General features: G+C 40.4%; 2 protein-coding genes across 3 annotated transcripts; both read right to left on the bottom strand.

The window, feature by feature from the left end:
* Positions 1-88: 88 nt before the first annotated feature.
* Positions 89-13,432, bottom strand: LOC119719835 (short transient receptor potential channel 5-like). 2 transcript variants are annotated; one of them, XM_038189331.1, is made up of 16 exons: positions 11,918-13,432; positions 11,324-11,494; positions 10,764-10,888; positions 10,125-10,232; positions 8,984-9,199; positions 8,442-8,636; positions 6,859-7,049; positions 6,305-6,498; positions 5,855-5,994; positions 4,762-4,847; positions 3,703-4,083; positions 2,945-3,140; positions 2,265-2,435; positions 1,630-1,671; positions 1,342-1,466; positions 89-706 (listed from the first exon to the last, which is right to left on the bottom strand). In XM_038189331.1, exons 2-16 carry the CDS (start codon positions 11,478-11,480, stop codon positions 550-552), a joined length of 2,484 nt encoding a protein of 827 aa, XP_038045259.1. In that variant the 5' UTR covers positions 11,481-11,494; positions 11,918-13,432; the 3' UTR covers positions 89-549. The 2 variants fall into 2 exon arrangements, with proteins under 2 accessions (XP_038045259.1, XP_038045260.1); XM_038189332.1 differs by lacking the exon at positions 11,918-13,432 and having other exon boundaries at positions 10,764-10,916; positions 11,324-11,411.
* A 387-nt stretch (positions 13,433-13,819) lies between these two features.
* LOC119719834 lies at positions 13,820-17,789 on the bottom strand. The gene is made up of 5 exons (XM_038189330.1): positions 17,430-17,789; positions 16,868-16,964; positions 16,336-16,423; positions 14,976-15,142; positions 13,820-14,230 (listed from the first exon to the last, which is right to left on the bottom strand). Exons 1-5 carry the CDS (start codon positions 17,635-17,637, stop codon positions 14,044-14,046), a joined length of 747 nt encoding a protein of 248 aa, XP_038045258.1. The 5' UTR covers positions 17,638-17,789; the 3' UTR covers positions 13,820-14,043.
* Positions 17,790-17,829: the final 40 nt, after the last annotated feature.

The following is a 17,829-nucleotide window of genomic DNA, read 5'->3' as shown; positions in this document are numbered from 1 at the left end:
TTTTTCATTCAATTTTAGTAATAGCTAGCAACGGAAAAGTTACTTACTTTTTATGATCTGAATAAGACATTGAACCAAAAAAAAAAAATAGTTCGATTATATTATGCTTAGGTTCTGTCTCGGTCCAACTGCCCGTGTGTACTTTTTTCTGCTTTGTGTTTGTCAGTCCACAACAAGCCTAGGCTTCCAGAATATATATGTCTCCATACCAATTTATATTTTCGCCTTTTTCGTGCACTTTTTGACGAACTCTATTGATTTATGTGTATTCTATGCTTGTACTTCTCATTTTGGTATGGAAATAAATGTGAGTTTTGAATTGAAAATTGAATTAAAAGTCTATCCCAGTGCTTGTTAGACACCTACAATCCCGGCCAAAGTGGTTGGGACACTTCCTTAGCCTCCCACGGTCACCCACTCCCCCGCTCCCCCGGTCAATGTTGTTCTCTCCAGCTGATGGAGTACACACCACTCATGAGAGACAACATTGAACGGGGGCCGGGGGGTTGGGGCCCAGCGAGATTTAGCCGGGATTGTAGCCTGCAGCAGCTACATGTACGACTCCAAATCCTCAGCAATAGACACCGTCTCCAGTAGATCATTATTAGATATCTGCTTGTAGAACCGTCGCAGGTACGGGTCGGCTGCGACACCTGTGCTGTACGTGTTCTGCACTCTCCGCTTCTTGTAGACAGAAGAACGGGAACTAAAATATAAATATAAATTTGCCAGTGATCTGACACGGACAAAAAAGAATCTACATTTATACTGTAAGAAATTCATTAGATCTCGATGAACAGCTGCAGTGGTGGCAGAGGTGTCGCGCAACAAACGACGGCCAGAACAGGGGCTGCAAGATTTTCATAGCAACAGTAGCAACAGCTTAATTAGCGGACTTAGATCAAGCAAGTTGACTGAGCAACATACATTGCGGTGGATGTAGCAGTATAGCTAAATAGCAGCGGCACAGCAGAGACAGTATAAAGTAACAGCAGCAACAGCAGAACCCTACTGTTAGCAACAACATCTTTACAAGCATCAGACAGCATAAGCATCGTATCTTCGCATCTCCACAGCATCTTAAGCAGTGGTGTGGCAGCAGCTGCAAACAACTCCAGCAGCAAACTAGGAAATGCGGCATTGCGACATGCAACAAAGTGAGCAAGCATGCAGCCACAGCAACAGTAGCAGCAGCAACAAACATCAACATCTCACCTCAGAGTATCCACAACATACCATACCAACACATCATACCTCACCATTTAAAAAGTAACAGCATCAGCAGCAGCTGCAACAGACAGCATTAACCATTTTTACCTGCCCGCCACCTCAGCATCTTACCTGACCATTTCCACCGCATCCTTGAGGAGTAACAGCTGCGCCTGGACCTTATCCTTGTGTTTGACGCGAGATCGCATGATCTTCTCCTGCCACAGAAATCGCTGAACCAATTTCTTTACGATATGCTGTATGAGGAAAAATACATTATTTTACCTCAGTCCATATTGCATCAACTATCTGGATGGTGAACTTCTCCCCAACTCTTTGAAGGTACAAGTTGGTTTAAGCATATAATCACTATATTGTATATAACAATGTTGGAAAACATGCAGTTCTGTTAGACATTACCTTATAACCATCCTGCTGGAATTTCCTGCCCGCCTCTCTCCTCTATACGCAAAAAATAAAAATAAAAATAAGTCGAGATAACAGTTATTTCAAAGATGCAAATGAATTCGTGGTGTTGCTTTACATCCCTTGTTACCCGTGACAGGACTTGTGAATTGACTAGCTCCTTCCGACCTGACGTGTAAATTAACTCACTACTTCTGGCCGGACTTGTTAGGTCCTCGTGATCCATCGAAATCTTGACTAACACTGCTAAGGCCAAAAGTAAAGTTTCCGGTTTCTGGTATGCGCGCGCGTCGCCGTAGCCATGCGCGTCGGCAAAATGAAAAAGGTTTTTTTTTTTCAATAAAAGAGGATGTCTCAAAACCACCAAACTCACTGGTTTGACTGGAATCCTGCTGCCGCACAATTTTAACGTGTTTTTAGAGGGGGTTATGATCGAGAATAAGCTTTATGTGGCCTCTCTGGACTCCCGTATATTTGCACTAAGTTTAGTCGGGCACCATTTGCAGTCATCACTCATCAGCTGACATTTGAAGCAAAAAAAAAAACAGGTAAAAAAAAAAAGCCGCGTCGCCGCACCACTTTTTGGACAAGCTCCATACCAGAAACCGGAGACTTTTTTTTTGCCTAACCTGATGTCTAGGAGGCGAGCCTCTGAAAAATTTGACCACACGACGGATCAGTCTCCGAGTGCTCCTCGTAGACGGCACGATGTTGAGAGGCGGCGGTATGGTAGCGCTCTCTGACAGGTACTCGGTCATCAACCGCGTGCGGGCAACCTTCCATTCCACGTCCGAGTTTTCCTTCACGAGAACACACAGAACAACGTTAGTTTTTCGTTGGGTTTATCACAATTCTAAATTGCAACAAAAAGTATAGGTACCCCCAAAAAATTAGGCGCTATATATTATTGCTCGAAGAGTCCAAAACGAAGGAAGCAACATAATGAATATGCCTATAGTTTAAACAAAGAGCTAGGACCCAAGGAGTCAGAACTCTTGGGCGATTTACTTTTAACCATAACATTCTAATATTAGTTGAAACGGAAGACGAGTAAAGCTATACAAAACTAGCCGCGAAGACGTACTCTTGGAACATCATGAGGTATGGATGGGTTTCGGGTTCAAGAGAAGTTCGGATGATGGAAAATATTATTTATCACTGCCTGGACAATATTTTAACTTATCGGCAAAAATTATCAGAAAGAGCCAGCGTGGGTACAGAACATGCAAAGCTGCAACTACATGTAATATTCAAAATTTTCGACAAAGTTCCATCTAAGAGTAAGGCTTGTCTCTCGCATTCAGCCTACCTCAACACGGGTGTACGTGTTACTCATCATAGCGATGAGGGCGTTCATGAGCACGACCACGCCCAAGACGGAGTAGGCGGCATACAGAGCCGTGCCAATAGCCTCGGAGAACTTGAGATCGGAGGCCATAGTGAGATTGTCCAGATCCATCAGGTCAAAGAGAGACCAGAACAAGGTCCCTATTGTGAGAAACAAGCTGGGGAAAAAAGGTGTTGCCATTTAGTGCAAGAGCATTATAACGGACCGTCTGTTCCGGTGTGTTGTGGAATTTGGATAGTGTGAAATAGGGACTCATTGGTTGTATTGCGCATGCCTAGATGAGGACAGTGACATGTCACGTGTGAGGGTCAGAGTCCATCGGAACCCGAGTCACCTCAACTTCTCCTTGGACAAGCAACACTGCTTGTTAGGAGTCTACACATGAAACATCAAGCACAAGTCCATGGGTAAAAGAGACCCAATTCATATATGGAGTCCAAATTTCATATGACACTGGATTTGGCAATAAAGTCCTACCTATACTCTTTTGGTCTGAGTGAGTTCGAAGGAGCGTTTGCTCACCTGATCAAAAGTCGAGATCTAATTGAGTCTCCTGATGACGGGCAGAGTACACTAAACGTTGAATTTCCCCCGGTTACTCACAAATTCACAAAAGATCCTTTGTCACAAACCTTCAACTCTTAATTATCTAATAATCAAGCGCCCTGTTTGATTGACAAGCAGGAAGGTTTCGTTGATACGCATATCGACCATCTCACCTTCCAAATACATGCGGGTCACACTCTCCCTCGCAAGTCTGCTGCCTGACCATCTCATAAGTCCTGAAGATCTGCGTCATGCCCAACGAGAAAGCCAACAAGACGACGCTGAAGAGCAGCAGAAACTTACCGATGTCTCGGGCCATGCTGCCCATGGAGATTTGGAGCGGCCCCACGAAACTCATTGCCACCATGGCGTTCAGGAGACTGAGCAGAGTCAGCACGTTGCCTATGGCAAAGGCTGCCTCGGCAACAAAGAGGGGGTCGTAAGGGGACCATATCACGACGGTAGGAGACCTGGGGGTCCTGGGGCCACCCATGGTGTCGTTGTACATGGCGCGGGGGCGACAATTTGGCGGCAAGCGGCTATCTGGTGCCAGCCTGAAATTAACAAAATATTTGTCTATCCATAAAGATGGAATATATTTGCCCCAAGGATTTTCGTCATCGCGATGTCAACATGGTACGGTATCAAGTTACGTTACATTAAAGGTGTATTTTTCAAAGCCTTGTATCTTTTAAAGTACAAGTCTGATTGAGTCGACAATTTGGTTCGTAGACAGGGACTTGTTATAGATGAAAATGGAAGTGAGGTCATGATGACATCACATGTCATGTGATGTCACATTAAAGGGACACTTTTCTAAGGCCTATCTAACTGCTCGACTAGGTTGTAACTTGATATGTACCTATAATTCAAGTGACGTTATCAGCCATGACGTCGTCACATGTCACAGAGTCATTTCAAACAGCCGAAGCAGTTGGTGTTTGTCCACTTGATCTCAGTTTTCGTATCTTTTCATCAGGATTTGAAAGATGAAAAGGCTCTGCTATGTATTCCAACCTCACAACAGACCTAAGCATTCTGTGCCGACAACGCTCGGGCAGAAAACCCTGCGCTAACGTGACACTGCAAGTATTACGGGATATATAATTCCTTGCCAACCCGTGAAATACGCTAACAAGTAAGCGTGGAATTGTCTGTTATATAAGCTAGGACTTGTCGCTTACGGTAACCAAATTCAGCGTAGCCTTTTCTGATGAGTTTGGTTTACTCACTTATGCAGTGATGCACACGGCACGGCTGTAGGCAGGCCATGATCATCGTAGTTGCTTGAACCCAGCACGTGAAATAGATAATCCAACTGGACAAAAGAACACGATAAAAATGACGCTCATAACTTAAGGTTGGTGTATACGTGTGTTTTGGGCGTGGCAACTTGAAATATGGATTTTTAAATTGCATTGATAATTTTCTAGCATTACATTAGTTATGAGCTTTCCAATGAGACATCGCACGAAAAAATAATACCCCATGACAAGTAATCAGTTGAATTTCAACATGCTTCTAATTCTGAATAGTGTGCGCAATTTCTGAACTGGAACACGCCATTTTAAACCAATTTTTAAAACTGTATAAAGGCCTGTGTGGATGAGTATTAGTTTTCTTTGTACTTTTTACTCCCTTGCCACTTGTACATAGCTGATGCCAGATTTTTCCTCCTGCTCATCCATTCACTGAACTTAAGAGGTGTTGTCATTTAGTGCCGCTAGAGTGAATCTCTATTGGTGCTGTGTTGCTATTATCTATTATCTATTATCTATACTTTTCTCTTTCTTTTCCTCTCTTCTTCATACCAATTTTTTTTTTTTTTGCTTTTGGAAACCAGTTGAAGTAAATTTTGAAGATACGTTTTGAGTTTTGGATAACTAAGTGTTCCCCTTTTAAAATAATTTGTTGAGCAACTAAAATTTCTTTTTTGTGTGTGTTGATTTTGTTGAGTTTCATGTGAATAAAATATTTTGTTGTTGTTTGGAAATCAACTCCTGTTTCTGTCCCAGCTTCTTAAAAGTATTTCGCGCCCAGTCATTTGAACCAGGACAATTTCCTCTCCCACGTGTGTTTAAGACAGTGTGCTATTTTTCCAGGTTACACCTGCAAAAACAAACAAGCAAATTTGTGTGTTACAGGACATCATATTCCTTTAAATTTCGTTCGGAAAAGAAAATCGAAACGTGGGGAAAGCAGGGATATACATGTACCAACTTTAACAGTGACCGAAGTTATTCGACGGACTAATACCTGTCAAAATGAACCTATTTTGGTAAAAAAAAAAATCGTTTTTCCAATCATAAGAGAGGTCTTCCTTACCTTAAAATAGGAGACGAAGCTGAGAGCGATATAAGCCCAGTAGAATACGAGTTGAATGGTATGCAGCCAGTTCCAGGGGTTTTTGGCGTAGAGGCGGATACCAAGGCGCCATAAACCTTTGATCTCTCGCCAAGTCATTCCTAACAACGTGCAACAATTAACAACAACAACACTTCAAAAAGTAGGAAGACTGAATTATCAAGCTCATGCAAGCTACGAAGTATAGCTTGAACGAATGATACAGAAAACGGTGGCATATTGGAGTGCCAACGACAAATGTTTCATGTGGACTCCTAGGCAGGTGCGCACTCATTCCTAGCTAGATATCAAGCACAGAGCACACCTGTGCGTTTTGCGAATGCTCTCGCGTGAATGATGCAGCATCGTATTCACAGTTCCTGCATGGATAAACCCATAATGTTCGAGACAAATAATCTATAAATCGTATACCGATAATCCAGAACATGACAATCCAGGGTACGGCCTGGCTGAGCTGCACTTCCTCGTGCACGCGGTAGGATATCAAGGTGGACCCGTCTACCGAGCCCTTGACGCCTTCGAGATGAAGACGTGTCACGGAGGTGAAGATGAGAAGGAGTAGGAAGGTCAGATGGGAGCCGGTGTGGAGAAGGAACCGCACGTACCTGTGGGATAGTTGTGGAATTTTCACTCGTTCAGTTCTGGCGGACATTATTAATAGCCCTCTTTTTGGGGGGGGGGGGCAAATCTTCTATTTCAGGAATACTGAATGCATTTGAATTAACTATTTTGCTGAAAGTCTCACTGAAGACATCAGGTGGTTGAGTGTCAACATAATATAGCTAAATGATAAGAATGTTGTCGAATGTATCCATCGAGTTAGTTTGGGTGAGTCTGAGTATGGGAAACAGTCCTCTTTGACTTGGCGCACAGGTACGCCGACTAACTTCAACAGCTCCTCTTTTGGAATAAGTTGCTACCAAACAGGTGGTTCAAGACTTAGTAGAGTATCTATTTTGACTCACGGGGTACGGATGAAGTCCACCATTTTCCCCCTCGGAGCAAAGATGTAGAAGAGGCTGAGGAATGGCCACGTGACCATGATGAGGCTGGAAATGGCAGCCATTCTGAACGAGGAGAGCTTACGCCATGTTTTGTCGGAGCCGCTATACCAGCGGGATAGCATGTAGTCCTGGCAGGTGGAGTGGGCTACAAACTACAGGGCGAGTCAAAAACGGAAACCCAAATGGTAGGACCAATGTTTTAACCCTCGGAGTAGAGTGACCAAAAAAATCACACCGTGAAACCACATGGAGAATTTTATCACCACACTGTTTCTAGGTCCATAACCCCCTCATGCACAAGATATAGGCAGGTCACATGGCCTTTGTGTGCGCCAGGATTGTTTACGACCTGTCTGAGCTCTGGGCGGCACGAGGGGTTGACACAGAGAGATCGGCGGCACAAAGGGGTTGGCCACTAAGATCTCCAATTACTGCACAAAGGCATAAGGCGCCTCTTGGGGCTGCTGTCTTTCAACACTCCTTACTCGGCAGTGGTTAGGGTCTGGCCAATGGGAGTCTACAGGCTTGTGGTGTATAACAGGGATGAGGATTACATGGAATCTTGGCCTTATTGGCCCATTGAAAAAAAGTTATGACCATATTTGGAAAATGTGGAGAATTTTATCACCACGTGGCCACACCGAGGGTTAATAAAGTTCTGCAATGTAACACGATCAAAATCTAGGATTATGAAAGCCCAATGAATAAGCTTTCTTTAAGTACAAGAATCATTCAAATCACTCATGTACTGTTTAAGTTACGGAATTTTAAACACAGCCACCATTTTAAACTTCTGTCCATGCACGGATCACAACAAAAAGGTGTGTGTTCTTTCAGCAAAACGAAATCAATTCACACACATCCCTATGTGAATTGTTTTTAAACTCACACACACTGAAATTTGTATCATTGTGGAGACATTTCTTTGTTCTCGTGTAGTAAAGTTTTCGAGTTTGAAAGTGAAGTTTCAAAATGCTCTTATTTTAACCAGAATTAATTTCCTTGGCTAAAATTTGGACTTAATATCCCTTTTCTAAAACTCTTCAAATTTGCGACAGATCAACCCACCTTGGAAATTCCTAGTTTTTGAGTAAAATCCATGTATCTATTTCGTGAAAACCTTATTCATTTATAGAAATTGCCCTGTGGTGACGTATACAATCTTTTGTTCCCTATTGTACACACGTCTCCAGAGGGCACGGTGTATCAGATCACCCTTTACACCCACACAAGGGAGGTTGTGTGGTGATCTTGTGATTAGCAGTCACAAGGGACAGGAAATGAACATAAAGATATAAGGTGTGGTCACAGATCATCTGAACTTAGCTTGTGACTTGACTTGTGACTTGACTTGAGACTGACTTGTGAATGACGTGTTATTAATAACTAAACTTTGATGGACTTGTGACGAACTATAGTAATGGGCATGTGACACACTCGACCAAAAACACTGCATGTAAATCCCAGCACTTGAGATTCTCCCGAATTAATCGGAGTGGGGTTTAGACTGCCGCCTTTTCAGTAACTCCGGTAACTTATCCTACCCGTTTGAACCCGAATTTGACGGCTTCTTGCATTCTGACTGGCAGCACGTCGTGCGTGGCGAAGATCTCGGAGTTGGGTTCCGAGACGAATCGCTGAGCTCCCAAGACGGCCTCAATCTCGTCCAGATTACGGGCGAAGCCCAGGAGGCGGGTCACAAACTGCTCCAGGTGGGCGGATAACTCATCGTACTCTTCCTGGTAGGGAAGTAAGAGAATGTCTTAAAACGGACCATTCCAGCCGCTTGCCATCAGTGACGCATTGGCCACTTACATCTGGAGATTTTGGCGAGGTGACCACGGTAGAGCGGTCAAACTCGGTCACAAGCACTTTGAGAAATGTCAGGGATGATATTGTCAATTAAAAAAAAAGTCTGAAAACTGATGAAAGGTCTGAAAGATGCATATCTTTCCATACTAATGTCTTTCTCTCAGATTCAAAAAGTCAGATTTCAGACAAAAGGACACAATAACATCTCATGCTCAATAACTTGAAGGTAATAATTTTGCCGGTTCTCGAACTAACTGTGCCATTACATACAAACCTTGAGTTGGGTGACGGTTGTCGACAATGACCGGAATTTATCAGCGAGCCAGAAGGCGGCATCCATGGGGTCCTCGCTAGCCAGCAGCAGGTAGGCCTGACTGGTGATGGCCTGGTACCAGCGGAGCTGAGCTAAGGCTCTCTCGAAGCTACCGTCTTTGATGCGGGCCAAGACAGAATTCAGGCTGGGTATGCGGGCGTCATAGTCCAACAAAACCTGCCAACATTGATAGCGTTATATTTTGTATAAGCTTTACTTCTTATTGAAGGATTTACAGCAATAAGTTTTGGCTGAGCGGTTTCTTAAAATTAGACACCCATAGGTTAAAAAAACCCGACTGTTTGACCAGTGATGATGCTGGGCCTTGGCCTTAAGGCTGCCTTAAGGCTGGACTTAAGGGCCTTGGCCTTGGCCTCGAGGCTTGAGGGCAAAAGCCTTGGCCTTGGCCTTGGCCTTGAGAGATCAGTGCCTTGCAATTTTGAGTCAAGGCTCTTCAATGCCCATAGATTTTTTGCATTTTCCAGATAAATCTGTTTGTATACAATTATGGAATAGATCTGATTGGTTGTATATGTCTCCCTGATAAGTGCTAAAGATTTGCATGTATCTGTTTTAGATAATGCTAATATTTCTGACCATGTTGGCCCAGCAAATACAAATTTCCCAAATCAGTTTCTTGGATCCCCCTTTTGTTACACTCGGGAGAATTGTGCGTCAATATATCGTTATTTTGTTTTAGTTAAACCATATTCATGAAGACCTGAACTTATACTTTAATAGATACAGTGCAGTCATAAAACAGTGTATGCGAGCATGTTCTTCTTCTCAGTAATGAGTGATTCGTGATGATGTGTCATGTGACTATAATTAGTTCTATATTAGTGGTCATTTGATAAAACAGGGCCTTGGCCTTGGCCTTAGCCTTGAGGGTCAAAGCCTTGGCCTTGAGGGTCAAAGCCTTTGCTCCAACACTGGTTTGAACAATTTTTTTAGTCATCAATCTCTTTTTCAATCAGCAATCTCTAGTAACAGAGTCGACGGTAGCAACTGCAAAATTGTACGAGAGCTGCATTTTCACGATTTGTTGGTGGATTAAAATATTGGTCAGTGCTCGCCCGATTTGTCAGTCCATATACGGTACCTTCACGACAGCGTAGTCGTTGAGGAAAGCGGCTAGTTGCAATGGGTTAGAACCCGGCGGAAAATTCACACTGGACGGAAAACCGTTCACGAAATCTTTCCCAAACTCCTGCCAAAAAAAAAGAACTACTGCTTTGATTGGTCTTCAAGATTATTTCAGAAGTTGAAGGCAAAAACAAGGGCCAATCATTACTTTTTCAGGGATGTACGTATATGAACATCTTCATCCCTTAAAAATTCAATAAAGAGCCATCATTTTCCCTTGAAAGTATAGTTAACTAAATGTTCACGGATTTTTCAACATATTAAGCCAGATTAGGAGTCCGTGAAAACCGCTTTAGAAAGTCCTTTGTTTACCCATGGAGATAGACCCAGTGTACCGTTATGTATAACCAATGGTAATCCCCAGTGGCCAGGGTCATTATAAAAACCGTGAAAATACCCTTACAGGATTAGTCCTATATAAGCCCCATGTAAATGTCCGTGAAACATTCTTTTCACGGAGAAATGGACTTTTAATGAAAATTTAAGGGATCAGATGTTCATAGTCAGCCCAGAGAAAAGTCAAAGTCAAATTTACAGTAAAGTAAAAGTAGTATAAAAAGTATGAGGTAAAAGTGAAGGTAAAAGTAAAAGTTACCTTGACCTTCTCTGACTCCGAGTATCGACAAAGAGCCTTGACGGCCCCTACAAACTGCACCTCAACCGCCATCAGCAACGCGTCACCGATATACACATCATGCTTCAGTAGAATATTAATTACATCTGTGAGGTGAATGAATATTAATTACATCTGTGAAGTGAATGAATATGTATTACACCTGTGGGGTAAATGAATGTTTATTAATTCGTCAACTATTTATTAATTATCAGTGATTTTCCCCATCTTTTTCTATGTTGCGTTTTCTCTCATGCCATACAGCTTGTTTGGCGGCGCTGATTAAAAATTGACGTTGTAATTTTACAAAAAAATACATGTAGGCAACTTCTTCACTTGTTTTTTAAATAATTGTATTACAATCCAAGTCAGTATCCATTGTTTTATTTATTGAATAAATGCAATTAACAGTACAAAATCGCACAGAAGTCGAAATCATAAAATTCAAGAGCTAGAACTTTTGTATTGAAAAATACATAATTGTTTTCTATTATTGTTTTGAAGGCACATGAAATTGTGGTGTTTTTTGTTTCTGAACTCACCTAGATAGCCCTCCTGTATAGCAATCATGAGCGGGGTCCGTCCGTCCGTATCTCGGCATTGAAGGTTGATCATACCGCCATAGCTGCCCAGAATCCGTCTAACCTCGTCCACTTGATTCTGTTCCACTGCGTCCAGGAAATCCGCCTCCAAGGACATCTTGGCTGCCAGCCCTGGGAAAGAGGTGATTATTTTCCACAAGGTAAAATAATGTAGTTTGCACTGGCATCGAGAAAAATCCAGGGGGAAAGATTCAACACAGTCAAATTCTAGAAATATTCTAAAATGTTTGGGAATTATAAACATTAAATTGTGCAAATTTACAGACATACTTTCCCCAGGCAATCTGTACAATTCATAAAATATATTAAATATAAAAATATGACATTATTTAACAGACATTCCTTCCGTGTCGCATGAGGAATCACTTGTAGACATAAACAGACAAAAACAAAATTACGGGAAAACTAAGCTCTGGTGGTCCACTACAATACAGGAAATATTGATATTAAAGCAAGCATCGTTTTAATTGTACGGTCTAGCTAAGCTATAGGCCTTAACACGTGAATCAATTACGCAACTCAACGTGTACATACCTGTCTTTATATGTCTGTAATCTGCTACTCCTCTGTCAGTGGAAGGAATATGTTAGAATAACTTCAGAACTGACGTCACTGATGACGCAAGTGTGATGTCACAGACAACAGTGGATTGGTATCATCTGCTGGATTGGTTGGAAGATAGACATCTCGAGGAAAAAGTATACAGACGATCCATGATGTGACGTCTTTATTTTCAACAGCGCGTCTTCAAAATTGACAGTGCTATTCGTTTAGTGCTGCTTTGATGTGATTTTTACTGAAGTCTCGGAATAAAAGTACCAGCAGAAGTCGTAGAAATTCCCTGGTGATGGTTCTGGATCAGTGGTTTTATGCAACGAGCATCGAATCACGGCAGTGTAACACATTTCAAGAATCCTGTAAAGCCATGCATGCTATATTTTTTTTATGACGTTTACCTCAGTTCGCATCGGCGCAGTTTAAACACAGAGAATGTACTTCACGAAGTGGCTTGTCATGCTGGTATGATTCCAAACGACAAAGGGAAAAATACACATGAGATTCCAAACAACAGTATAATATGGCCTTCTATTCAAGCAAGTTTTTAATATATTCTTACAACTGTACAGAAAAGCAATGGGGAAAAAAATCACGTTTTTTACACAGATGTGGTCTCTCAACAAAAAAATAAAATAATGTCCAACGTTTAAAAAGTGGCTTTTCTTGTTTTGATTTTAAATACATGGTACAATTAAATTCAACAGAATATTTAGTCAATGTGACTTTTTTGACACGAGCACAACACATGATAGTAACCTTCAAACAGTTTGGTTTCATAATATCCATTGAAATTCTAATACATTTTATTGACAATGCTATGGAATAAGTACATTTTCTTTTCTTTTCCTCTCCTAAAAGCTTTTAATAACAAAGAATTAATAAATTTGAAAGAAACAAAACTTGCGAAGAAAAACAGGAATTGTGTATTTAAAAAAAAATAATATACAACATAAAGAACACGAACAATTATTGATTAACACAAAAAATGAAAACAAAATGAAGTACACGTACAAGTGAAGATATGTACTTAAATGCCAACCAAATGCCCTACCTACCGTGTCCGAGTTTAACTTGTGTACATGTATATGCTTCTTAATAAATGTCTATGAACCCAAAAAGTGTGAAATGTACTTGCACTTTATACTCTTTTCTCAAAAATTTTCAATTTTTTTGAATACTATACTGAACAAACAACCGTTGTACATGTATAACTCAATATGAGCAATCTATTTACACCAAAATCAATTGTTTGTGTGTCTATAACTTCAATTGTTTAAAGGGGAGACACAACATTTGCAAATATCAAAAAAAAAGAAAAAAAAGATCAAATTATCAAACAATTTCTTACTGGATTGTCAGGGTATGACAGTCCAAAGCATCCTGTAAAATCGTGGCTCCTGGTGTGCTGAAATTTTCAAGAAAACTTGTATTTTTCCAACAATGGTCGGCTAACCAGCATCAGAGAAAACTGGCAATTTTTTTTTTCAAAAACTGGTCCTTATTTTTCATATTTATTTATTTATTCAGCATTTTCTTTGCAATTATTTACACACGTAAAAAGGGGTACAAGCCTGTTGGACTGATTCTCTGACCTTTAATTCCCCAAAGTCTATAAACTGCTCTGTTTCATCTTCGGTGGGGTCAGGGAACCAGACTACGAGAACATGATTGGTTTTCTTGGATTTCCCAGCATCTACAAGCCCAAAAAGTGAAGCAAGTCAGCTTAACAATATTTGCTATAACATACTAATCCTCCAAATGCACTTATTTCTGAAAATGCAGCAAAAGCAAATGTTGTACATTCCCTTTAAAGCCATGATTATACATCAATTTAAAAAAAGTATTTCCAGAAAAGCTGGCTCAACTTAGAAAAAATAATTAGAGAACAAACGAAAATGCACCCACAGGGTAATTTCTGAGTGTGGGGTTTTAGTAATGGATAATAATAAGGAAAAAAACCAACACATTAAATTTAGAAAACAAGTAATTCATAAATAAAAACAAATAAATCAATTGAATGAAACAACTAACACAAACGAAAGCAAATAACAGACTGAACGGTGTAACAAATTAACACAACATCTGAAATCAAATAAACCACCTCAGACTAACTGGGTCAGGATCTTCAGGGTGAGCTCATTTTTGGCCGTCAGAATTTCTTCCTGACTTTTGTTCAGTTGATGAAGCTCTGCGATCATTTCCAACACTGCAGCCTTTCTCATTTTCGTTTTCTTGGACTTCTTTTGGGGCGGTGCAGATACTTTCAGGAGCTGGGCATTAATGTGGTCACTGCAAAAAAGAAAAGGAGGAAAACAAGGATAAACATTTATCAACTGAATTATTACATTATGTGGGACACTCGCTCTATTAACTGGTTCCCAGTTCTGCAGTGCCATGTTTTTGTTGCAACAGAAGGACTAGCCTTTTGTCCTCTGATACGACGGAGTCACAGCTGACTGACTGACAGTCAATGAAATTCGGGCGATTCACAATGCAGTGCGCCACCAAGAGTTTGCCACGGAGAGTTAATTTTTTCCAGTGCATTGTGGGAGATGGGCGACAAAATTGCAGCGCGGGACATTTGAAATTGTTAGTTTTTCCGGTCAGTACTTTGCGAGTTAGCCACACCCCTTAGACAACCCTATGGAATTTTTATACACTAGTTGTGTTTGTCTCAGATTGTGTGCGTTTCGCGTCCTTTTTGAGTATCATGTAATTGGACAATATTTCACAAGCTGCATTGACGTAATTCTACCGCCATTCTACCGCGATAGGTCAATTATTCAAAGATCTGTTTGCCCTTTTCTTTTCTTGTTATCACTATGGTGTTTTTTGTAAGGCAGTTGAATGCTACGTCTCAATCTATAACAAATTAGCTCAAGTTGTCTACTGACACTCATTCAAATGGGCCGTGTTTTGTCAGCTGTCGGACTGTAAACTTGAAAAATGGACTCTCCATGGCAAACTCTTGGTGGCGCAGTGCATTGCCAATCTCCCGCATTTAGAGCCGGTACCAGAGACATGGAAGTTTTACCTGAGCTCTTCCAGGATGGTGCCCTCATACCGTTCGCTCTCTTCCTCTTGAACACCTTGTGGTTCAAGCTCCAAGGTCCGTTCCACATCTCGGAAGAATGGCCAAGAAATCGAAGGGACTAACTTTTTGCCATCTCCTGCATCAATGGTGGGCTGATTCACAAGTCTCTGAGAGCAAAAAGTGATTAATAAAATGAAATTTACATTTTAGCATTTTAATTTTTTTACCAACACAGGGTGATTGAGCACGAACTCTGTGTATTTAATTTGACATTCTTGAGTTGGGTCGTAAATATGTTATGCAAACAGGAAATAAAAAAAAGGAATTCATATTTATTTATTTTTTGGTTTCAAACTGAACAAGTTTGTTCAATAAACATATTTTTTTGGTTTCAAACCGAACAAGTTTGTTCAATAAACATTTAATTTGAACAAATGCATCCTTTTGGGGTCGCCGATAGATTTCATTAAACAGATTTGGAAAATATGAAAAAAGAAAACTGAAAGTAATGGTCACTGCAAATAACTTAGTAGCACCTACAATAAAACGTCTTCATCAACTACAATACTGTAAGTGTACCTTTGCTGAAATCTTTATTTATTAACTAGTAAATATATTCTTCAAGTAGTACTTTTGCCTGGCAGGAACAACTGCTTTCGCTTACTGACCGGTATTGTTTTACTCAATTAACACCCTTCTTTATCAAAATTCACTAACTTTCTTTTTTTATTAGTACCTTTGCTCATGTGAAGAGCCAGTTAGAAATCATAGCCTTTTATTAATATTTCACTTTTATCATTCATTCATTCATTCATTTCGGTTTTATTGTTAAAAAAGATGGTGACCAAAGAAAAAGTCCAAGGACTAAAAATATTTGGTTTACAGTAATAATTAATATTTACAATGATTGCTAAGCATTACATACATGCAAACAGAAAAGCTTGAACAGATAAAAAACAATTAGTCGAATCTCGTTAGTACAAACTCTGTTAATACAAAATTCTGGTTATAACAAACATAAAGCCTTAGTCCCGACTGTGCATCTATGTGCACAATGAATGGGACTGATGTTCCTCTTAATACAAAATTCTGATATAACAAACAATTTGGCCAGGTCCGAACGAGTTTGTATTAACGAGACTCGACTGTACAGTGACTCACATTACAGATACAATTTGAGTAATTAAAACAGAATATCGGCGCCAATTGAATGAAATGTCGGAAACTTTAGAAGTATTGTTCTGAATTAAATGTAAAAGGGGGGGGGGGGGGAGCTTGGGCTAGTGATTGTTGAAGACAGTTGTCCTCTTTCGCTGACATATTTACTTGTGAATGCAACTCAGTGTGTAGTTTCCCTTACCCTGTAAAGCTGCGCCATGTTGTTCCATTTTTTACGAGCCTTTGAAGGAGTCACCTGCCCTGTCAGACCCATCTCCTCAAGAATCACTCTAATGAAACAGAAACATGGACAGCAAACAAATACAGAGTGGATCATCATTTTCATCTAATTATATGAAATAAATACCAATCAGGCCAAAAAAAGAAGTTATGCTTCCAGTTTCCCTACCAACCCTATTCCGAGAGCCCCACCCTAATATTTTTTATGGGAAAAATTACAAAAAAAAACACCCAAACCATCAATTCTTACCTTTTACCCTTGACTACACACATACGTTTAAAAATATCTTACAAAAAAATTGGCAAAAAAATAAAACAATAATTCCCTACTACCTACATCATTTTGTACATGCCCTATTTTTTGGCTTCAATAACAAATTGCAAGCACATAATTGAGTAGAATACAATTTTACGACACCCCTTATAAAGTAGTGAATCACCCCCAGAAAAACCACAGAACAAACAAAATGCACATTAATAATATATCTCCTTACGCATATGTGTCCTGGATGCTTCCTCGCTTCCCTGAGAAGAAGCTGTCGATATGTTTCCGCCGAAGTTCTAGGAACTTTCTTGTTTGTTCATCTGACCCTAGTTTGGCATGAAAAATACATGTATGCATTAACAAAAAATATTAAATAAAGAAAACGAAGGGCCCCTATTTTGGAAAAAGACATGAATCCTTTCTAATTTTGTCAGAAAATACTTTGAAAATGCACTCGAATTGATCTCCATAAACTTATTGCATTCTCTGAAATGAGCTCAAATTGGCATCTCTGAATTAGGCCTAGGCCCCTAGTCCTTACTAATACTATAAAAAAAAATTCTTTTCCAACATGTTTCATAATTCCAATAAGTTGTTTAAAATTAAGCTGCACAGTACAGATCGAGCTGAGAATTTGAGATTAAGAAAGGCCATTTCACCAATTCTGTAAAAATTAACAACAACTTGCCCGCACGTAGCCGGCGCCGCTTGAGCCAAAGAGCAATGAACAGAAAAAAACACATTTAATACAGGCATGACAAATAGTAAATACCCCATGTTGCTTTACGTACATTTGAACTGATCTTCGGGCTTTCTTAAGAATCTTTTGCATGGTTTGTGAGTTGTGGTAGCTAAACCTGGGCCGTAAACATGGTCAACTAAAGCTGGCGTCTCGTTTTCTTTCGGCAGAATCTCCTTCAGCTTTTCCTCGTTCACATCTAAATCATGTTCCATCCGAGATGTAGTTAGCTTTCCCTCGTTCACAACTATAAGATCCATCCGACTAGACGTTGTTGACGTTTAGCCGAAAAAGTTGTCAAACTTGCCCGGAGACAGCAGCTCTTTCCTGGATGGCTACAGCTCAAAATGGCGGCGATAACGTAATTTTATCGCGGGACCGGACGGACGTCGTACACGCCAAGCCTAGCCTTGTCACGTCACGTAGCCGCGCCAGAATTAGCACATAATTCT

Source organism: Patiria miniata, unplaced genomic scaffold (genome assembly GCF_015706575.1).
Source record: "Patiria miniata isolate m_02_andy unplaced genomic scaffold, ASM1570657v1 HiC_scaffold_8, whole genome shotgun sequence".
In the NCBI taxonomy this organism is placed as follows: Eukaryota; Metazoa; Echinodermata; class Asteroidea; order Valvatida; family Asterinidae; genus Patiria; species Patiria miniata.
This window is presented reverse-complemented; position numbering and strand designations above follow the sequence as displayed.

Coding starts and splice junctions, on each gene's coding strand:
- LOC119719834 (XM_038189330.1), bottom strand. CDS start 17,637: ATGGATCTTATAGTTGTGAACGAGGGAAAGCTAACTACATCTCGGATG. Junction 15,143..16,335: donor ACATGGCGCAGCTTTACAGG/GTAAGGGAAACT, acceptor TTTTGCTCTCAG/AGACTTGTGAATCAGCCCAC. Junction 14,231..14,975: donor ACCATCCTGGAAGAGCTCAG/GTAAAACTTCCA, acceptor TCTTTTTTGCAG/TGACCACATTAATGCCCAGC.
- LOC119719835 (XM_038189331.1), bottom strand. CDS start 11,480: ATGTCCTTGGAGGCGGATTTCCTGGACGCAGTGGAACAGAATCAAGTG. Junction 1,672..2,264: donor GCTCGCCTCCTAGACATCAG/GTTAGGCAAAAA, acceptor TTTTGCGTATAG/AGGAGAGAGGCGGGCAGGAA. Junction 707..1,341: donor GATGCGGTGGAAATGGTCAG/GTAAGATGCTGA, acceptor TTTATATTTTAG/TTCCCGTTCTTCTGTCTACA.